Source organism: Anser cygnoides, chromosome 1 (assembly GCF_040182565.1).
Source record: "Anser cygnoides isolate HZ-2024a breed goose chromosome 1, Taihu_goose_T2T_genome, whole genome shotgun sequence".
Classification (NCBI taxonomy): domain Eukaryota; kingdom Metazoa; phylum Chordata; class Aves; order Anseriformes; family Anatidae; genus Anser; species Anser cygnoides.
This window is the reverse complement of record NC_089873.1, coordinates 197604635-197623537: the sequence shown is the minus strand read 5'-3', so window position 1 is coordinate 197623537 and position 18903 is coordinate 197604635. Positions and strand designations below refer to the sequence as shown.

At 42.5% G+C, this 18903-nt stretch overlaps 1 protein-coding gene across 8 annotated transcripts in view; it reads left to right on the top strand.

Annotated features, from left to right (window-relative positions):
* Positions 1–472: 472 nt before the first annotated feature.
* YAP1 (Yes1 associated transcriptional regulator) overlaps positions 473–18903 on the top strand; it is an 88212-nt gene continuing 69781 nt past the window's right edge. For 2 of the 8 annotated variants that reach the window (XM_048078179.2, XM_048078180.2), the window contains exons 1-2: positions 474–1099; positions 3377–3624. In XM_048078179.2, coding sequence (XP_047934136.1) covers positions 752–1099; positions 3377–3624 — 596 coding nt within the window. In that variant the 5' untranslated portion in view covers positions 474–751. Of the gene's footprint in view, positions 1100–3376; positions 3625–18903 lie in introns of all 8 variants that reach the window. The other 6 variants (XM_048078181.2, XM_048078174.2, XM_048078175.2 and 3 more) reach the window with 4 other exon arrangements.

Here is an 18903-nt window from a genome sequence, read left to right as displayed (position 1 = left end):
GCTCCGGGGCAGCTAGGGGTCTAGGCCCCGGCTCGGCAGCAGCTCCCTGCTGGGTGTGGGGGTGTTGGGGGGGAGTTGTGGTTTTTTTTGCGGGGGGGGTGTTGGGGGTGCCCCCCCACCCCGGGGCGGCGGGGGAGGGGAGCGCGGGCGCCTGGAAGTTGGGACAGGAGCTGGGGGGGGGTAAAAGTTGTGGTTGGCGGCGCGGCCCCGCGGCTGGGGAGCGCGGGCGGGCGGGACAGGGGAGGGGGGAGGTGGGCGCGCACAGAGGGGCGCCGGGCAGGAGGGGCGAGCTCGGGCACAAAGAGACTGCGGGGTGCAGGGAGGGTCTGGGCTCGGGGGGTCCGGGCGGCGAACCCCCTTTTTTCACCCCCCAAAACCCCTCCTGCTGTCCGGCGGTGCGGGCGGGCGCAGGCAGGCGGGCCGCTGCCCGTGTGGGATCCGGTGCGGGCGGGCTCAGGAGGGGCGGAGCCGGGCGCCGAAAGCGCTTCGGGCGGGCGTAACTGCGAACTTTTGTTTGGCGTCCGCCGCCACTTCGCTTCCGCCGCCGGGACGGAGGCGCCGGCCGGGCTGGGCCGGGCCGGGGCCGGGGGGGCAGAGCAGAGCCGTCGGGCCGCCCGGCTTTCCCCGCTCAGGGCTTAACGAAACCCCCGGAGCCAGCAGGACCGAGCCGCGGAGCATGCGGGGCCGCCGAGCCGGGCTGTGAGCCGCCCGAGCCCCGCGCCGTGCAGCGCCGGGGCGTCCCGCCGGAGCCATGGATCCCGGGCAGCCCCCAGCGCAGCAGCCCCAGCAGCAGCAGCCGCCGGCGGCAGCGCAGCCCCCGGCCTCGCAGCAGGCTCCTCCGCAGCCCCCCGGAGCCGTGGTGGTGGCGGCGGCGGGGGGGACCCCGGGCGGCGGGGCTCAGCCCCCCGGGGGGGGTCCGCCGCCGGCGGGCCACCAGATCGTCCATGTGCGGGGCGACTCGGAGACCGACCTGGAGGCGCTCTTCAACGCCGTCATGAACCCCAAGGGGGCCAACGTGCCGCACACGCTGCCCATGCGGCTGAGGAAGCTGCCCGACTCCTTCTTCAAGCCGCCCGAGCCCAAAGCCCACTCCCGGCAGGTGAGGGGGGGCCCGAGGGGGGGGTCCCGGTGCTGCCCACCCCGGGCTGCGGGGAAGGGGCTGGTGCGGGACCCCGGGGTGCTGGCTGCTTTCCTTCCTCCCCCCCCCCTTCCTCCTCCTCCTCCTGAGGGGAAGTTTGGAGGGGGTCCCCAAACTTGCCCCGGCCCCGCCGTGCTCGGCCCCGTCTGTGGGAGGCCGTGCCAAACTTTTTTTTTTTTTTTCCGCTCCCCCCCCCCCTCCGCCTCTCCCAAACAATATGGATGGAGCGGCGCTTCCACCATTTCGCCGCCTGGGCAGGCTGAGGGCTGAGCCCTCCCTCCCCCGGTGCGAGCAGGGCCGGGGCCGGGGGCACGGCGCCGCCCCAAATGTGCGGGGGGGGGGGGGGGGGGGACACGGCCCGTGCCCACCGCCAGGGGGTCACCGAGGGCCGGGCTCGGCGGCCCAGCTGGGGAATAAATGGGGTTTGGGGAAATAAATGGGGTTTCTGGTCGCCTCTTGGCCCCTGGGGAGGGCAGCAGGAGGGAGGCTGCCCTTCCATGGGGTCGGCCAGCCCCTCCGTGATCCTGCCAGGGTTTGGGGTTGGGGGTTTTACGGCTCGCCTAGGGGTTGATTCATTTTCCAAACAGTCGAAAATCAGCCCGGCCTTTCTGTTGTGAGGCCGAAAAGAAAATAGAGAGGGGTGGGGCCGAGTTGCCTCTGTAGTTTTTTCCCTTGCTCCTGAGTTGCAGGCTGACATCGCCGGGCTCCGGGACGGGATCGGAAAGTTTCTGCGCCGAGTTCTCTCCCTCTTGTGCGAGCTCCGTCGCGCTGTGCTTGTGCACGGACGTGAACTGGCCCACGCTCAACGGCTGCTGTGTCGTGTTCAGTGCAGTAACTGTAGCTAAATGGCCTTCGAAACGCATTGAACTTGCGGGACGTTCACCCAGCTTGTGATTGTAAGCTTGGTGTTGTCTCGCCTGGGTACGTTACCCCATGTCTGTAACGCCTGCTCCTCAGCTGGGCCGTTGTCCCTCATCTCTGTCAGCATTTCCTAAAACATAAACCTGAAATTCAGCTGAAGCCAGAGAATCATTTGCTTCATTGTTGGCCATTGTATTTTAAGAGACCGCTTTCATTTTCCCTTTTTCGTTCAGTTGTGCCCTAACAATAGAGTTGAACAGGAGAGGACTTCACGTTTCTGTAACTCTCAAGAACTAAAGCACCCCAAATTCAGTTGAATCGCAACTTGCGTGTTGTGTTTATATCCCAAAGTAAGGCAGTTCGGTTCCAGTGCACCGTGTGAAGCTTGGAGTGTGCTCACGCACAGCTGGAGCGGAAAGCCTCCGTACGAGTTGTAAATGGGGCCTCGTGTATGGTGCAATCCTTTGCGTAGGGAGGTGTGGCAAGGGCTGATCCGTGCATCTTATTGTAGGTGGCCATGTTGTTCTGGTGTATCTACAGAACTAATTAATCTGTCAACGTATAGAAAAGCTAGCGTTTTAATCCAGTTTTTAGAGCTGCTTTTTCTCTTTCATGGTGGACGCGTGTTTACTACTGGCAGAGGAGCTGTGGGCACCTCAGACTGGCGGCTCGCGTGAATGGTTTTGTGAGTCACTTCTGACTGACCGGTTACACCGTGCACGGAAGCTTGCTTTAGATAAAGCTCGGGCAGGCTCTTTGTAAGCTCCCGATACCATTAAAGTGCAGTTTGTGCGAGGGTTAGGGAATTCTCTATTCAGTCCTGTGTACCTTTTTGTTGTTGTCGAGTTCAGGAGTCTTCCTCTCTCGGAGCTCGCTGCAGTCAGTGGGCCTGCCTGCGTTGCTTTTCTCCTTGTGCAATCCCCTAAAGCCGTGTGGAGGGTGTGTGCGGGGTGTCCTTGCACCCTGCACCCCCGTTTCAAAAGGAGAGTGGGAAAGTAACTCCTCCAGCAGGACGGGGGTGCGATGGGAATGGGTGGGTGCAGTCCAGCAATGAACCACGCAGCGTGCTGTGGGTGGTCTGCTGACTGGAGACGTGGTTTCTTCTTAAGCCCGCACCAAGGATTAAGAACTTTAGTTTTCAAAATAAAACTGAAAGGAGTTATTTATAGTTAATACTGACTTTTGCAAGGACTTATGCCAGTTAACCAACCCAGTTCAAGACTATTGAACAGCAACAACTGCAAAACGAGCAGAGCATTAGAAATGACTAACTTCAGAATTTCTTCTGAAAGATTCACTTAATGTGAAATGTCTTCTAACAGATGTATTTCTGCTAAAGTACAAAAATCTGATGGGGAATACGTTCACTCCTGACAGGCCAGCACTGATGCAGGGACAGCAGGAGCCCTGACCCCTCAGCATGTCCGAGCTCATTCCTCGCCAGCATCGCTGCAGCTGGGAGCCGTTTCTCCAGGGACGCTTACACCCTCTGGAGTAGTGACTGGACCCGGAGCTCCGTCTTCTCAACATCTCCGCCAGTCTTCCTTTGAGATCCCTGATGATGTACCTTTGCCACCAGGTTGGGAGATGGCAAAGACACCATCTGGACAGAGATACTTTCTTAAGTAAGTAAAACTTGTTTTCAGTTAGCTGTATTTTCTTTTTTCTTTTTTTTTTTTCCCCAAGGTCTTGGAATTTCCAAGGTCTTGGAATTTTAGTAAAGTTCACTGCGTTTAAAATACGTATTTTAAAAACACACTCCTTATGTATAGTAGGAGAGGAGATCCTGCCATTGAGGAATTTCTCCCACATCACCACTACTGTTTCTGAAAATTGTATGTTGCTCTGTGAATATTTATCCTATCTAAATCTCAGCTGAAGAATGTTGTCCATTATATTGTATACTAAAAAATCAATGAAAAGCATGTTGTGATTTTTAAACATGACCTTTGGATCTGCTGGATCTTGCCGGAGTTCTCATTCAGGTCAAAATACACTTTACCTGTTTTTATGATACAGATTTAAAACACAGATTAACTTTAGACTATTATAGTGAGACTATATCAGGACCTCTTGGTTTGTCAATAAGTACAATTGTGTAAGTACAGAGTCAAAACATTGCTGCCTACTCCACTCATGAGGAAGTTAATATGTGTTTGATTGCAGTACTTGGGTCTGTAACTTTTAAGTCATCTGCGTTCCCTGCAGTGAAAGGGAAATTGCAGAACTTCTAACATTGTTTCTTGTTCCTACTGCTGTGGCTTTTTCACGCAGTGAAATTAGTATCACCTTTTCTGTAACTGAGGAGGGGTTACATATGCCAGCCATCTGACAGCTAGTCCATCAGGGAGCGTTTTCTTTTTTGCCATTTCTGAAACAGCAGGAGCTTGTCCTTCTTTCTGCAAGCGTGCCCACCATGACACATAATTGGCCCTCAAATATTTTGACTATATTTTGAACTTTTTATTTAACTGGAAGGCTCTAAATAACCCATTGTGTGTCATTTTCAGGGCCGGGAGAGGGGAGGGGCAGCATAGTATGTTATTTATGTAAAACTTGTTTCTGCCAAGTAAAACGTCTGTATTCCTACCTTTCTTGCTAAAAAACAACATTGTCATTAATACCTCCATTTGATTGAAGTATTTGAGCTTGTAGCTTTTAAAACTAATTTACGTTGTCTGCAGTAAGAATGGATATTGCAGAACTTCTTAAAACGTTCTTGTTCCTATAGTGGTGGTGCTTCCATACAGAGAAATCAGTGTCACTTTTAAAAACCAAAAATAGGTTACAGAAGCTATCTGAAATTACTTGAGCCTGAATGTTACTTTTGAAAGCTATCATTTTGTGTTAGGAAAACAAAAATGAGCGTTACCTAAAGATGTCGAAGATGTGGTATTTTCTTTGGTGCAGTTTAACAGATCAGCATATTCTAGAATGTGTGAACTTCAGTGGGCACAAGTAGAATTTCTTGGAACAATGCGAGTTTATGCCATTTGAGATCGGTAGCTCATTGGGCCTTGAGGAAAGCACAGACTGAGTTTTGAAATGAAAAGCAAACTTTCTTGTTTTGACTGTGTTAGTGAAAGCTCTTAAAGAACAACTTACGAAACCTGAAAAATAGATGCTTGCTTTTTAAGTTTTACTCTTACAAATGCTTTTGTTAATGCTGTCCTTTTTACAGAAAGTAGACCAACTTAAGAGATACAAAGTGTCTTTACACAAAAAGTTGATTTTTAAATTATGCTTATTCAGGTGAAATCAGAGTGAAAGTTTTGATCTTGGAAAGCTTTTGTGCAGCTTCGTTATTATCACAAAAAAAAAAATCTTTTCCTTTTTTCCTGCAAGTTTCTTGTCCTTTCTTGGTGTTCTGGTATCCATTTCAAAGGGTCAGGTTTCAGCAAGAACAATAAAGAGCCTGAGACTGGAAAGTACACACAAGTCTGGCAAACTCATCTGCATGTGCAAGATCGTTTGTTCTCGAGCAGACATCCAAAGTAAATGATTGAAAGAGCTGCTAGCTGTGAAGGATGTGTCTTGAAGGGGAAAGGAGTGGAAACAAACCAGGTTGTTAGGAATAAAAATAAAGGCTGTACTTTCTGAACCTCTCTCTGCTGGGTCACATGCTGACCTTGGGAGATTTTAAACAGCTTAATGGGCTGTTTTCTTTTGGCTTTCCTTGGGTGATGCCGTGGTATGGAGAGGCTAATGAGGACAGTTCCAAAGGCTCTGTTCACACTTCTGAAGCACGTTTCTGGTTCTTAAAAGATTGTTTAATGCTATCTACAGGTGAGATCCCCCAACTTCATTGGAGTTCGTGAAGATTTGTAAGAAAAAAAAAACACCCAATATTTTTAAGTACTAGCAAAACGTTTTCTTTGTATGTTTAAGAAATCCAAAGTATTTTTGAGAATTAATTTTAAGTAACAAGTTTGTATTTCAGAAGCTTTTTTCATTGTTGAGTGATAAGTTCAATTTCATATGTGCAAACTTGTTAAAATCATGTCTTGTCTAGTTATACCTTACGTTTTTGCTCAGAGCATGAGGACTGAGATTCCTGATGCTAAATAAATTTAATGTGGTTCCTTCTATGCTGATTTTTGGTCTCTCTTCCAAGTATTCAGCTTTTTTGTTGGATTGGCTGCATTGCTCTTTGTTTCCATTTGTTCTGTAGCCACTCCATGAACGGTCTGGTAATCAGGCTCTAGAAAGATCTTTGCAGAATAGGTAACAGTATTAGATTTTTTCCAGATGTCAGTAAGCCTTATGGTTATAGTTATCATAATACGCTACATTGCAAACCGAATAATTTAAAAGTGAGTTTCGTACTTAATACTGTAAGGATTTTAGTCGCTTCCACTAAGCAAAAGGTAAAGCACCACACGTACAGTGGTTTGTGCAAAGAGATAAATTAAAAAATAGTAAGGATAGGGGGGAAATACCTGTCTGGCCTAATAAATGCGTGTGCTTATGTGTATAGAGGCCAGATACACGCCACACACCTATCAGAGCCTATTGAAGGAGGGTGAGAGTGGTAGTGTCGAGTGATCCAGAATTATTCTGGTAAATCAGTCTGTCATGTAGATAAACAGTCCCCTTTATGCACGAATGGCCAACGTATGATTTCCACTCATTAGCATTCATCTTGCTGTTATGAGTAGGACTCTCGAGTGTAATTTTCTGTTAATGAAAATGCAGATGATTTTGGCCGGTGAGTTCAAACATGCTTGCTATCCAGCTGGTAAAACTAATTCTATTTTTTTACTGAAACTGCTACTTAAATAGAACTTATTAGTCGAGACTTGCCTGGTTCCTAAGTGGTCATAGCTGAGTCATCCCGGCATTGTTGTGCGGTAGGCTTTAGCCCATTCTTAAGCATGCAGTCAAAGAGACTTGCTTGGTTTCTGTGGCGATGTCAACTGCATTGCTTTTTAACCACTTCCTGTCAGCCAGCTGCTGGTTGACATTTCAGTGAACTATGGAGAAAGATAGTGGATCACTCTCTAGGCAAAAGAAAATATGCCACGGGAGGAGCAGGCGACGGTTCCCCAAAGCTGAAATGCGTACGGGCTCAGTTCGATTTCGGGATTGTTCGTGGGCCATTTTAACTCAGCGTTAGGCTTTTAATCCTTACAGAGGTCGTGCAATACTTCACATTTTGTAGTGTGGGGAAAAGTTAACTGATTGTCCAGCAAACAAGTCTTGTAATTACTTTTCCTACAGGAAGTAGTTCTTGCAAGCGGTTTATCAACAACTTCCTATTTTTTCTGTGAAGTGTTGAATGACTTCCTGAAGGAGGCCAAGGTGGTTTTCATTAGTATCTGTGGGCGTGTTTGAGGTGTTTACCCATCTGGCAGAAACCTTAAAAATAGATTGTTGTTACGCATTTCTTTCTTACTCTACACAGAGGCATGGCTGTATGGAGTGAAGCTGAATGGTTTTAAGATACCGAATGGTTTTAAGATAACAGGGAGCTATGTTTTTTTTTTTTCTTTAACTCATGGGACTCTGTGTGTACAAGAGTATTATGTCATACATGAAAAATAACCAGCAATGCTGTTTTAAATTTCTTTCGCGTCTCTATTTTTGCCCCTGTCTGGAACCAACTGCTTCAGCAATATCATTTGCTCCCTTCCTCCTCCTCTGCTTCCCACCCTTCTAACCTTCCAGGGCAGAAAGCGTTTGTTGGAAAAATTGCTGCCACAGTTGTATATTTTGTTGAATACCTAAATTTACTGGGGAATTGCATATTTGGAATCATTAGTTATGGGAGCTCTTGTGTTTGTGGTTCTATAGTTTAGGCAAGTTTGGCATTAAAAGAGGTGTACTGTTGGAAACCAAAACTGCAACCACCGCTTTTGGCAGGCTTGACTACCTTTTCATACTTACACTAAAAAGAAATTGAAGTTTTTTTCTGTTTGCTGAATTCTATTTGTAATATGTCAAGCTCATTTCATGTTTATATTGGTGATTTCTGACTTTATGAAAGTATTCATGAGTTCGTTGATCTAAAAAATTCCATGAGATTTGTGCAGCGGAAAATGGGCACTGTCAGTTTCAGAACGTAGCTAGAGAAGAGAAATATTAGCTAAAATGCTTTTGAAGTAGAACACACTGTGGTATGTTTTTTGGCAATTTAAGATTTTTGGTCTTGGAAGACCAAGTACTAGAGCGTATATCTTTCCTTCTGCCTCTTACTTGAAGAAACCTGAAATTTGTTTTGTGAAAGAACAATGAAAGAAACTAGTTTGACCGTGCACTTGTACTAAAGATTTCCGTATCTTTAAAAGGGAGGAAGAAGAAGATGGGCAAGCTTGCGTTATTTGTGTTAGTACTGAGCCTGAGCTGGAAGGAGGATGAAAGCACACCTCCAGTTCTCTCCATTCAGGGAACGTGCAGCCAGCTCACTGGGTGGGCATCGGTGAAAGAAACGGCACACGGTGCTTCTCCTGTGTTTGATTTTGTTTTGCCTAAGAAAAATTGCAGAGGTACTGATAATATCTTTGCATTCAGTATACTGCCATACAAGATAATTTTATAGGACTCTTCCAAAAACAGTTTTATTAAGCTGATGTGATTTTTTGGTAAACAAAATATGTACCCTGTGGTTTTCATTAACATATTTTCCTTTTATTTATGAGCGTGTTTATATTAATTATTCTCAGAAAAAATGAAACCAGGGACAAATACAGAATCTGTAGTTAGTTTTAAGATAATTAAATTCTTTGAGGATGTTTTTTTTTAATTGGCTGTTGATCTGCACCTTTCTTCCTCCCACAGGTTTTGCCTCTCAATATATCTCTTAAAAATGATCTCTGTGCTTTATAGTGTCTGATTCAGTGCCTACTGGAACTTTTCCATGAATTCTGAAAATCATTGGATCAAACCTCCACTGAGAGCTGCTAGTGCTGTAGGGGAGCATTGGCCAGCTGTAGAAGATGATGAATATAGTTCTTAAAAACCTAAATTGGATCCGAATACATGCACTGGAGAGAGAAAGCAGTGGCATACTTGGGAAATTAAGATTGTATTAACACAATTTTCATTAAGGTGGAAAAATGTGGTTGTTTCAAGTATCAAACATAAAAGTTAAACCTTTCTATTTCTGTTATGGAGTTGGTCAGAATTACTACCTATTTATCTGTTGAGAAAACTTTCGGTTTATGTACTTCAAATATATAATACTTTTTTTATAGCCATGCATACCTATCTCCTACATCTAATTTGAGATGAGTTTATCTTTCTGGGGTCTGAAAACTGTAATGTGGCGACTGCTACAATTGTGACTGAATTCTTTACTAACTAGTCTTTCATAATGAGAAATCTTAGAGTCTCTCTGATCAGTAATAAGAGGCTTCTGATACAGGGTTAATCAGAATTCTATATTTGTAAAGTATGCTTCTGCTATTCCACTTATTAAAGATTTTGTCAGGTTGTATTTGTTTAAAAGTAGTAGCATCGAGCTCCATGGAAGCAATTACGCCACTATGGAACCACTTCTGTTTGCTCAGGTCTTGACCTCTTCTAAAGACAAACAAGAATTTGATATAAATCAAGATGAGTGTCTTCTGGACTCTCTTATCCTTTACCCTTTCTTCTGAGTGTTGAAGATGACAAAGAATTATAGGAGTTTTTTTAGTAGTCATTTGGTTTGTAGCATAGTGTAACCTGTAACCCATCAGCCACAATATGGAAACTCTCATTCAGTAGAAAGCAGTAAAATAAAATATTAATTTGAAAGCTCCCATAAATCCAAGACAGACACTACCCCACCAGTTTTTACAAAAATGTATTAAACTCATTACTCTAATGAATAAATGCAATTGAACTCTGAGTAGTATGTGGCAAATATCAGACCTTTTTATAAGATTCATCTATTGCTTCCTTATCTGTCCTCTTCTGCAAATGAAGAAAATCAGTAGGTTGAAAATTTCATATGCAAAGCCTCCACTTTCCTCTGCACTTGTGGCACAACTGCATGTTTTTAAAAGCTAGCACAGAGCAAGCAAAGTGGGTTTTTCACTCAGTTTGCCCATCTTTACAGTAGACTTCAGAGAAAGTAACTTGTTAGTGCACTGGGCATGCTGAAATATTTAACTGTGGGACCTGAATTGGATCACATGTAAAATGAAAGGAGAGTACTTGTTCCTAGTTTGCTCCCAAAAAAACATTTTCCTATATCAGACATCAGCAATTACTGGATGATTCCCAGGAGATCAAGGTGTTTTACTCAAGGTTGAAATACAAGATTAACTTTTAAAACTACTCTGGTATTAACTGCAAGCAACTTTGGTCAGACTCTTGATTAAGACTAGACGTATCCTCCCTCTGCCAGCCAACCAAAGGGAAAAAAAAAAAACACAAAAATGAGGTAAATGACTATATAGAGATGTCAGCCAAATCAGAGATGTTTCTCCTCTTTTTATATGTGGCCAGACCACTGCATGTGTTTATCTTCACAGCTGGGAACAAATTCAGATGATGTAATTCGATTTAGTTTAACCTTTTGAAACTGATAGCTGCTCAGTTCTATTAATTTTGTTTCCTAACGTTTTTGTAGATTGCAGTGTATTTGCATTTGTTTGTACAGTCCAAACATACTTACACAGTAAAACTCATTAATGGTAGAACTCAGTCTTTCGCTATTTTATATGAAAGTTGTTCCCTCTTTTAAGTTTTTTTTTTTTCCTTCCAAGCAATATGTGCATGATTATGTAACCCCCCTAATATTTAAATGACTCAATTTCTTCAGTAATTCCTAGAGAAATTTTCCCGTGGTTGAATGCGGGAAATTTACGTGAATCTTCTATGAATAGCAGCAGTCCTCTGGCGGGTGTCCCTAGGACGTGGCTGGGATCACAGCATCACAAAATGGTGGGAAGGGACCTCTGGGTCCATCTGGTCCCACCCCTGCTCAACAAGGGGCACCCGGAGCAGGCTGCCCAGGACCACATCTGGCAGCTTTTGAAGGTCTCCAAAAAGTGTCAGGGAGACTCCACCGCTTTTCAAAGGCCTCCCAACCTGCTGTATGCTAACGGATAGCGTCTAGTTGTCGTGGAAGAAGGATAGGACTGTCTGCAGGGGAAACTTGACGTCCGAGGAGTTTTCATAATGTGAAATGTTCTTGGGAGGAGGCTGTGCTGGTATGTTAGCAGATAAATGCCGTGTAATGGCAGGACATAGTCACACAAACAGCTTGCTAAACTTCATTTTTGTGTAAGGGGATATTTGGAAATTTACCAGATAAAATATATCTAGAGCACGGGGGAAGTTTGTCTTTTTTATGAAAACTGTACCTTATACATATGTATATATACAGATATATGTGTGTGTATATATATTATATATGTGTATATATATATGTTTGTTAATTAATACTGGAGGTTTGTTTGGAGAACAGGAGTTTTCAGAAGGCATAACCAGACTGTGTCCCTGTTTCACGGCCTCCTGAAGTGCTTCTTGGAGTTCCTTTTCTGGGATTCGCTCAGCTGGTGTTTAATCTGGTTTTAACAAAGTAACTTCAGGCGGTGTTTCAGGCAAGTATAGCTAGGTTTTCTAAATGGTTGGTTAAGTCAAACTAATAATATAAAGCTGCCTTGTAAAGTAAGACCTTTACCAGTGTGCTGCGTGTCAGTCATGGCAGTTGCTAAGGAAACAAAGCTGTCCTGAAAACAGTCGTGGACTTTGCTTTAATTTCACTAATGAGACTTTGCTGTGTCATAGTGAAAGACCAGATCCCTTTTGTTGAGACTCTGGCATGCGGTTTGTTAACTTAGATTGGTGTTAGCAGTAAGTTTAGTTATTGATTATCACACTGAGGTTGGGAAGCCAGTTGTGTTTTTTTTTTTTTTTTTTCCTGCTGAACTGTTTTACAGGTAAGTCAAGTAAAGGTCATTTACTATTGCTAGTTTATCTCCAAAGGGTTCTGATTTATGGAGAGCTTTGTCGGTAGTCTGTCTGCACTACGTGAGTTTATTCAAATAGTTATTGCTTTAAGGATGCCTTTCCCTTTCTAATTACCTGTTGTAACTGAAATGTTAAGTAAACGTTTTGTATTTTCCGGATATGTTGTAAAATTAGCCATCTGTGACGTAGCAGTACGTTATCTGAAAGCAAACAAGCACGGGTTGTATATGCAAAATGGAATCCTTTGGGGAAAGGAAAGAAGCACAACTCACTAAGTGAGCTTTAATTCCAGGTATAGTTTCTCATGGGATCTCAAAAAAATTCTTTCTATTTTCATGTCACTTTTTCAGAACATTGGTTGGCAGATCCTCTGCAGTTACTTTTCATCTAAAATGTACATGGTCTCTTCAGAATTCTGAGAGAGAGTAAAAGAAATTCCTTTCCACGTTTACTGTGTTGATGGTGTAGTTGGAAGACTAAGTACCTGGTACACACAATTCAGTGGTGTTCTTTAATACTTTATTATTGAAAAAATCTTTATCAGACTGAACAGCTTTGCATTAAATAAGGATAGGAAATTTTTACAAGGAAAATATTTACAAGGAAATATTTACAAAAGTGTAATCTGAAGTATAAAAGGTTGTTACAAAGAAAAGGTGAAATTAAAGAATCACTGTCCCAATAAAAGTTTTCTTAGCATGAGGGCTACTAATAATGCTAAAAATTTTATAGTGGAAATCTTATTGTTTGAAACAAAATGTAACAGGACGGAGTGGTACAGTGCAGATTGCATGCGTTTCCCTTGTTTACAAAGGACGGTGCGTGGACTTCTTGTTCTCTAGCCTGAGTTTAAAAATGTTTTGGTAATAAAGACATGCAACGGTAGCTGTGTATCGAACATGAATCTTCATCGTCCTAGCTGGTAGTCTTAGAAGCACCTTCTATGCCTGACTTTATAGGCCGTTTTTGTATATATAACAACAACGTGTTTCTAGAAATAAAGAAATACTGTGCGTTAATTGGAGCAGAGCTGTCCCTTGACGTCTCTGCTTGCCGTTAGGTCAGGATGAATTACGCTTGTTTAACAGTAAAAAGTTTTAAACACTCCCAGTCTTAGTGAGTGCAGTTGGTGGCACATTCCCTGGCTGCAGTGCTTTGTAGGCATGAGCCTGACTAAGCTAAAACTGCCTGCATTCTGGTTTGTGAATGGGTAGGTTTTGAGAGCTTTTTCTTAGGCTGCTGTTGACATAATCACATTATCATCAGTGCAGAGCCATGTTTCATTTTCCTACTTCTTTCCCTAAACACGCGTGTACTTAATTTCCATCTTTATGTGACACTTACACTCTTCTAGCCAGTCAGTTTAACATTTGGACTGAAATAAGTGTTCCCTTTCTTTCATAGCTGGTCTTTCAGGTTTTTCCTTACAGGAATCGTTCTCTGAAGCTGTTCTAAAGCAGAACTATGATATTGGGACCAAGTAATTACTAGGTAACAGAGGATAGGAACTTTCAGATGTGTAGTGTTAAGAGAACTGTTATAATCTGTATGCTTACGTTTGTTTTTTTTGTTGTTTTTGCCATTTTTTTCACCATAATGACTAATAACTGGAAAAAATCTATTGGTATTTCACAATATCCTGATAATTTAGTCATTGGCTAGGCATAAGGAAGAACCTTTAGTATAAATAACCATAACCATTTAGTTAAGAATTAACATTTTAAAGTATCCTTATTAACAAGGTCAAAGGAAGTTTTAATTATATTCCTCAAAAAATATTTTGCAACTCAAATCTGTGCCCGTTTTTTATTCACAGTTAGGTGGGTCCTAACACGATCAGCTTTGTGTTATAGACATTTGTGGAGGAATTTGGACAAATCATTGTTTTCCTGATGTCAGTTGTGCATGGTAATGTCTCCAGGAAAAATGATTCTTAATTCAGTTTAAAAGTTGTGGTGCCCATTGTCCAACTTCTGGTTTTAAGGTTGCGTTGGAATGGGGTAGGCAGGAGGGGAGCTTTTTTCTTCTGGTGCAGCTATTTGTGTGGCTTTTGCTCAGGGCTACAATTTGAATCCTGTTTATGCTGTGATGGTGAGCAACTCGGAGGTTGCGTGTGAACTGTAATTGATTCCTCCACTCCGCAGTCCTCTCGCAGGAGGAGCGTAGCCCCTGCCCTCTGCCAAGTTTTGCCCTTTCAGAATGTCTTCAGATGCTTGCTCTGTGAAACTGAAGGGGGAGGATTTAAAATGCTTTCTAAACCAAGGTAATAGCTAACTTATCCAGTTGTTGAGGGAGTTGCAGTAAAGTGAAGATTGCTGGCTTTTGGAATGGATAAATTTAATGTAAATAAGCTTACATGAAGAAGTCTTTATTCCCCACAGGAAGACATTAGGCACTTTTTTTTGTGCTCACAGAACAAGTTTGTTTGTATGGAATTTATTTGAAATATGGGAGATTCTGGTGCTTGTTGCTTTGCCAGGATCTGCGTATATTTTTTTGCTTTAACTTTGTAAAACTGTTTATATGAGAGAGATTTGCAAGGATGTAAGTTTGCTTTTACATGATGCCTTTAATTCATAAGTATCTGGAACAACTATCGTATACTTATCTCTGCAGGTAAAGGTATTTGATCTGTATTGCCCTTACCTGCAGCTGTGATATGAAGTTACGAGAGCTTAGAATAGTAGCTGTTCAGTTACTTGCCCGCTGTTGATTAAAATATCCCCGTCCCATCTACCGTATGTGAGTAGGTATGTGTGTACTTTGTCTTGATTTAGTCCAACTGCAAGATGCGCTTTGTGTAAAAGAAATAGATGCACGTGTTGCTTTGTTGTTCAGGATGTGGTTCAGTTCTTGACTTCCAACTAAAATCTTTGTCTGTTTTTCAAGCTGCAGAAAAATAAATAAGATGTGAATTCTTGGAAGCAGTTACTTTATCAAACTTATGAGTCAAAAAAAAATTTATAAAAAGAAGATACACAGGCTGCAGCGCTGTAGCAACTGGTTCTGTCCCATTGTTCTGCTTCATAAGGCAATCTTCATTTTCGCTTCGGTAGGACCAGTTGCTTTCCATTGAGGTTAGTATATCACTTGCATCATAGGCAATATTTCTGTTAAAGAAAAAATATATTTTTTCAAAGCTATTAGGCTGGTTAGCTCGTGTTCCTGCCCAGCATTTCAGAGAACCTATTAGCTGTTACCTCTCTGGTGGGTAGGTGGGATCCTACAGATCCAATATTTGGCTTTTGGCAGACACAGAAAGGCTGACCTGCAGAATCAGATGGTAATTTTTTAGCGTTGTTTCATATAGGTATCTTTTGTGTGATACATCTAAGGTATAAATATAATGATGATGTGAAGGAAATAAATCAGATGCTGTATAGTTGACTTGGAGATAAGAAATGAGAATGCTAGCAGCTGGGAGGCAGTTAGAAGTAGCTATGCTGTTCTCCCGAAGTCTTTATCTACTGTTCTTGATTAGAAGTTCAGTTTTTAAAACCTAGCAACTGCTGAGCCCTGCCAGCTTTGCTCTCATAAGATGGCTTATTAGCAGCATCTCTGTAAACGTGTCCGTGCTGCTTCAGACCAAGTACTGTCCAACACAATATCTTGTTGCTGGTAGTGGTCATGAGTAAATTTAAATTTCTAGGACGGACTAAGAACAAGTCAAGTGTATGTGATACTCTCTCTGAGTACTCTCTGGCTTACAGCCACTTTCATTCCAGGAGTATCCTGAGCCAGGTATGGTTTCTGTCTAGCTCTGTCCTCCAAGACTTGTGCTGTCTCCCCTTGAGACCATGTAAGCTTTTAGCATCTGCTGTGTGCTTTGGCAAGGAATTTCACTCTGGCCATCTATCCACTGCATGAAGAAACGCCTTTTTCTGTTTTAAACTTGGCTCCCATCAGCTTCAATCAGTGGTGCCCAGTTCTTATTTTGGAAGTGACAATGAACAGTTGATGCTTCTCCATGCTGCTCAAGATTGATCTTCTCTGCAAATTATCTTTTTTTCTGAAACTTGAGGAGTCCTAATCTGCTGGGTCTTCTGGGGCAGAAGCTTTTTTCCCTTCAGTGATCCCTGTAGCCCTTCTGTGAGCCTCTTCCAGTTTTTCTTATTTTTAAGATGTTATGCAGCACCCATCATTCTGAGCCTTCCATCTTAAACAACAATAAAAAAAAGGTAATCCCATGTTCATTTTATTCCTTCTGCTGTTTATTGTCCTTTGACTTTGTATGGTTTTTTCAGTTTTTTGCAGTCAGCAGATTACCATGAGTAAAATTCTATCTCTGGGAGACTTTGTGCTGCTGCTGTGCTCCTTTTTCCAGCACAGATCGTAGTCCATAGGCCCCTGTGGAAGTTGACCAGGCCTATCTCTGTTGCAAAAGCTGCTGACTTCTACTTCCTGGTTCTTATTTAATAGTATTAATTGCTCATGTCGTATCAGGACCTATCCTTATTCAGTAGCTGCCTTTTTAACAAATGAAACAAACAAAAAAACCTTTGCTGTTCCTAATCAGATCTTCTAGTCATCAGTTTCTGAAACTTAATGCCTGCTATTATAGCTGCGTCCCCAGAAGTTTTCTGTATGAATTCTGGGATACAAATTCTTAACGCTGGTGCATTTGCCCTGAAAGGGAAAGGTCTTTGCTTCCCGACCATGTGTGAGAACTGCTCCAACAAAAGGGAAGTATGGTGGTGTGATAAAATGCTGCTTTATGTCATTAAAAAAATAAATACAAGAGATTCATTTCCAGAATGAAATATTTGTCTTTTAGCTGATACTACACACACACACACCTGTAGGTTTTTAATTGAATGTATGTGATGTTGGAGAAGTAAGCGATACCAAGGTATTTGGAAGACAGATTATTTCTTCGTATATGTCATTCCAGTAATGCAGAAAGAATGTCAACCCAAACCTTGCTTTTGAATCATCATTTCAAATTCGACTTTTGAGTTTAGTTATAAAATAGTTTGTCAATGCTGTGCCTTATTTCTTAGCTTATAGTCACCAGATACATACTGTACAACACTGAAGGATAGTGGCTGCATGTCAAGACAGTTTTGTTACCAAAATAAGAGTACTCGGCACTAATTAAGATTGTCAACCAATTGTAACTATCTTGTGATAGTTGAGTTTGTTGTTTCCATATGTGGTGATCAGTAGTTGTATAATAAGGGGTAATCATCTGGGTCTTTTAAAACACCACCACCAAACAAACAAACAAAACCCTTGTGTGATTCAAGTTCAAGTGAGATGAAAACTTTCTTCTCTAAGCAGTGAAGGTTGACTGAATTGGCATAGGAGCTTCAGGATTGTTAGGAATCTTAGGTAGACTGGAAGATGCAAAGAGATGTGGATGTGCCATGTGATCTAGACATGTTTGTGTTTTTTTTCCCCTCTCTAAGTTCACAAATGCAAATGTTTGTGTCTTAATTGCTATGTAGCCAATATAGTGTTTAATGAAGGTTGGTCATCTATCCAACCTTCTGCTCAGAGCAGAACGTGGCTAACGCTAGATCGGGTCAGGTGTGACTGTTCAGCCAAGTCTGGAGAACCTCCAAGGGTGGAGATCCCACAACCCTTCTTCCTCCTGTTAATATGCTCCTCCACAAAATGGCTCTATACGGCAGAGTAAAGCCTATAGCATAGATTCTGGTGGACAGCTCATACCTAATGACTTTTAAAATGGGGTGTAGTTTCTCTTGAAACCAATACTTTTGGATAGGATTTTCTTATTGTCTCGTATGTAGAGTTCAATTATTTATACAGGGACTTGCCTTCCTGGAGTGCTTGAACGATGTATATTGGTTTTCTAGGTTATTGCTCAGTGTTGTGATTGTGTTTATGCAATTCCTTTTAATTTGCTTGGAGCTCTGATAGGTTACTGGGTATGTAGCACAGTAATCGCATTTCAGCTAGCACACGAAATGACTTCTTCAGTGATAGGCGCTGCGTGTTAAGTCATAATAGCAGGGAATTGTATTCAAAGTAGAAGAAATTGCTGCTTGCCTATGAAATCATCTTCCGTGTTTGTTCTCTCAGTGTTCTGTAATTATGGGTTTCTGGACTAGATAGAACAGATTAAAATATAAATCCACTGGGGAAGTATGTCCTTTATTTTTAATGTAGTTAGATTATATATACATATTAAAAAAAAAGTGTCGCAAGTGTAACCTCGCAGCTGAATACAAAATGGATCAGTGTGGATTCAGCTACCATCCAGGGGGGCACAATTACACACAGAGATGGCCATTATGTTTGCCATAGTTGTTGGTCTGTTTTGGGAGCCACTTTGTAGTTCTTCCTGCTACAGTTAGTCTTAATTTTTCCTATGAGTTGGTGATGGGAGACCTTGTCATGGTGCGTGAGATGTGAGTAAAACTCATGGGAAGACAGCAGGCCGTGATATGGTTAAAGGTGTTCTTATGTTCACGTGGGGTTTGAGGAGTGGAAAAAAAAAAAAACAAAACTCTGTAGACTTTGAGAAAGTGATTCTTGCTTTTCAGAGCTGTTGTGCTGGCATAGTTATTTGTGTAGTTACACCATGAGCTGCACACCAAAGTATTTTTTCTAGTATGGTATTTATTTCAACTGATTGCTTCTCTGACCCAGTTCATTGAGGCTGCTTAGAGGAGATGACTGTGATTGCTTCTCTGACCCAGTTCATGGTGAGGCTGCTTAGAGGAGATGAGGTGGGCTGTGCACGAGAGTAAACGAAGCCCCTTAAAGCAGTGCTGCTGCAGCAGAGATGCACTTGGAGTCACTCCATCTGACACAGAAATCCAGTTTTACTTTACAGTGTGGCTTGTTTTAACTAATGTGTTGCTGATGGATTTTAGTATTTTTAATTCAATGTTCAGTGTAACATAAACCAATTATTTCTTAGGATTTTTATAATAATCGTATAGCATTAGTGACATATACAGAATTGTAGTAAATGAGTGTTGGTGTTTTTTTTGTGTGTAGTTCTCTTCCTCCTCTCACGTCCCCTGCATTGT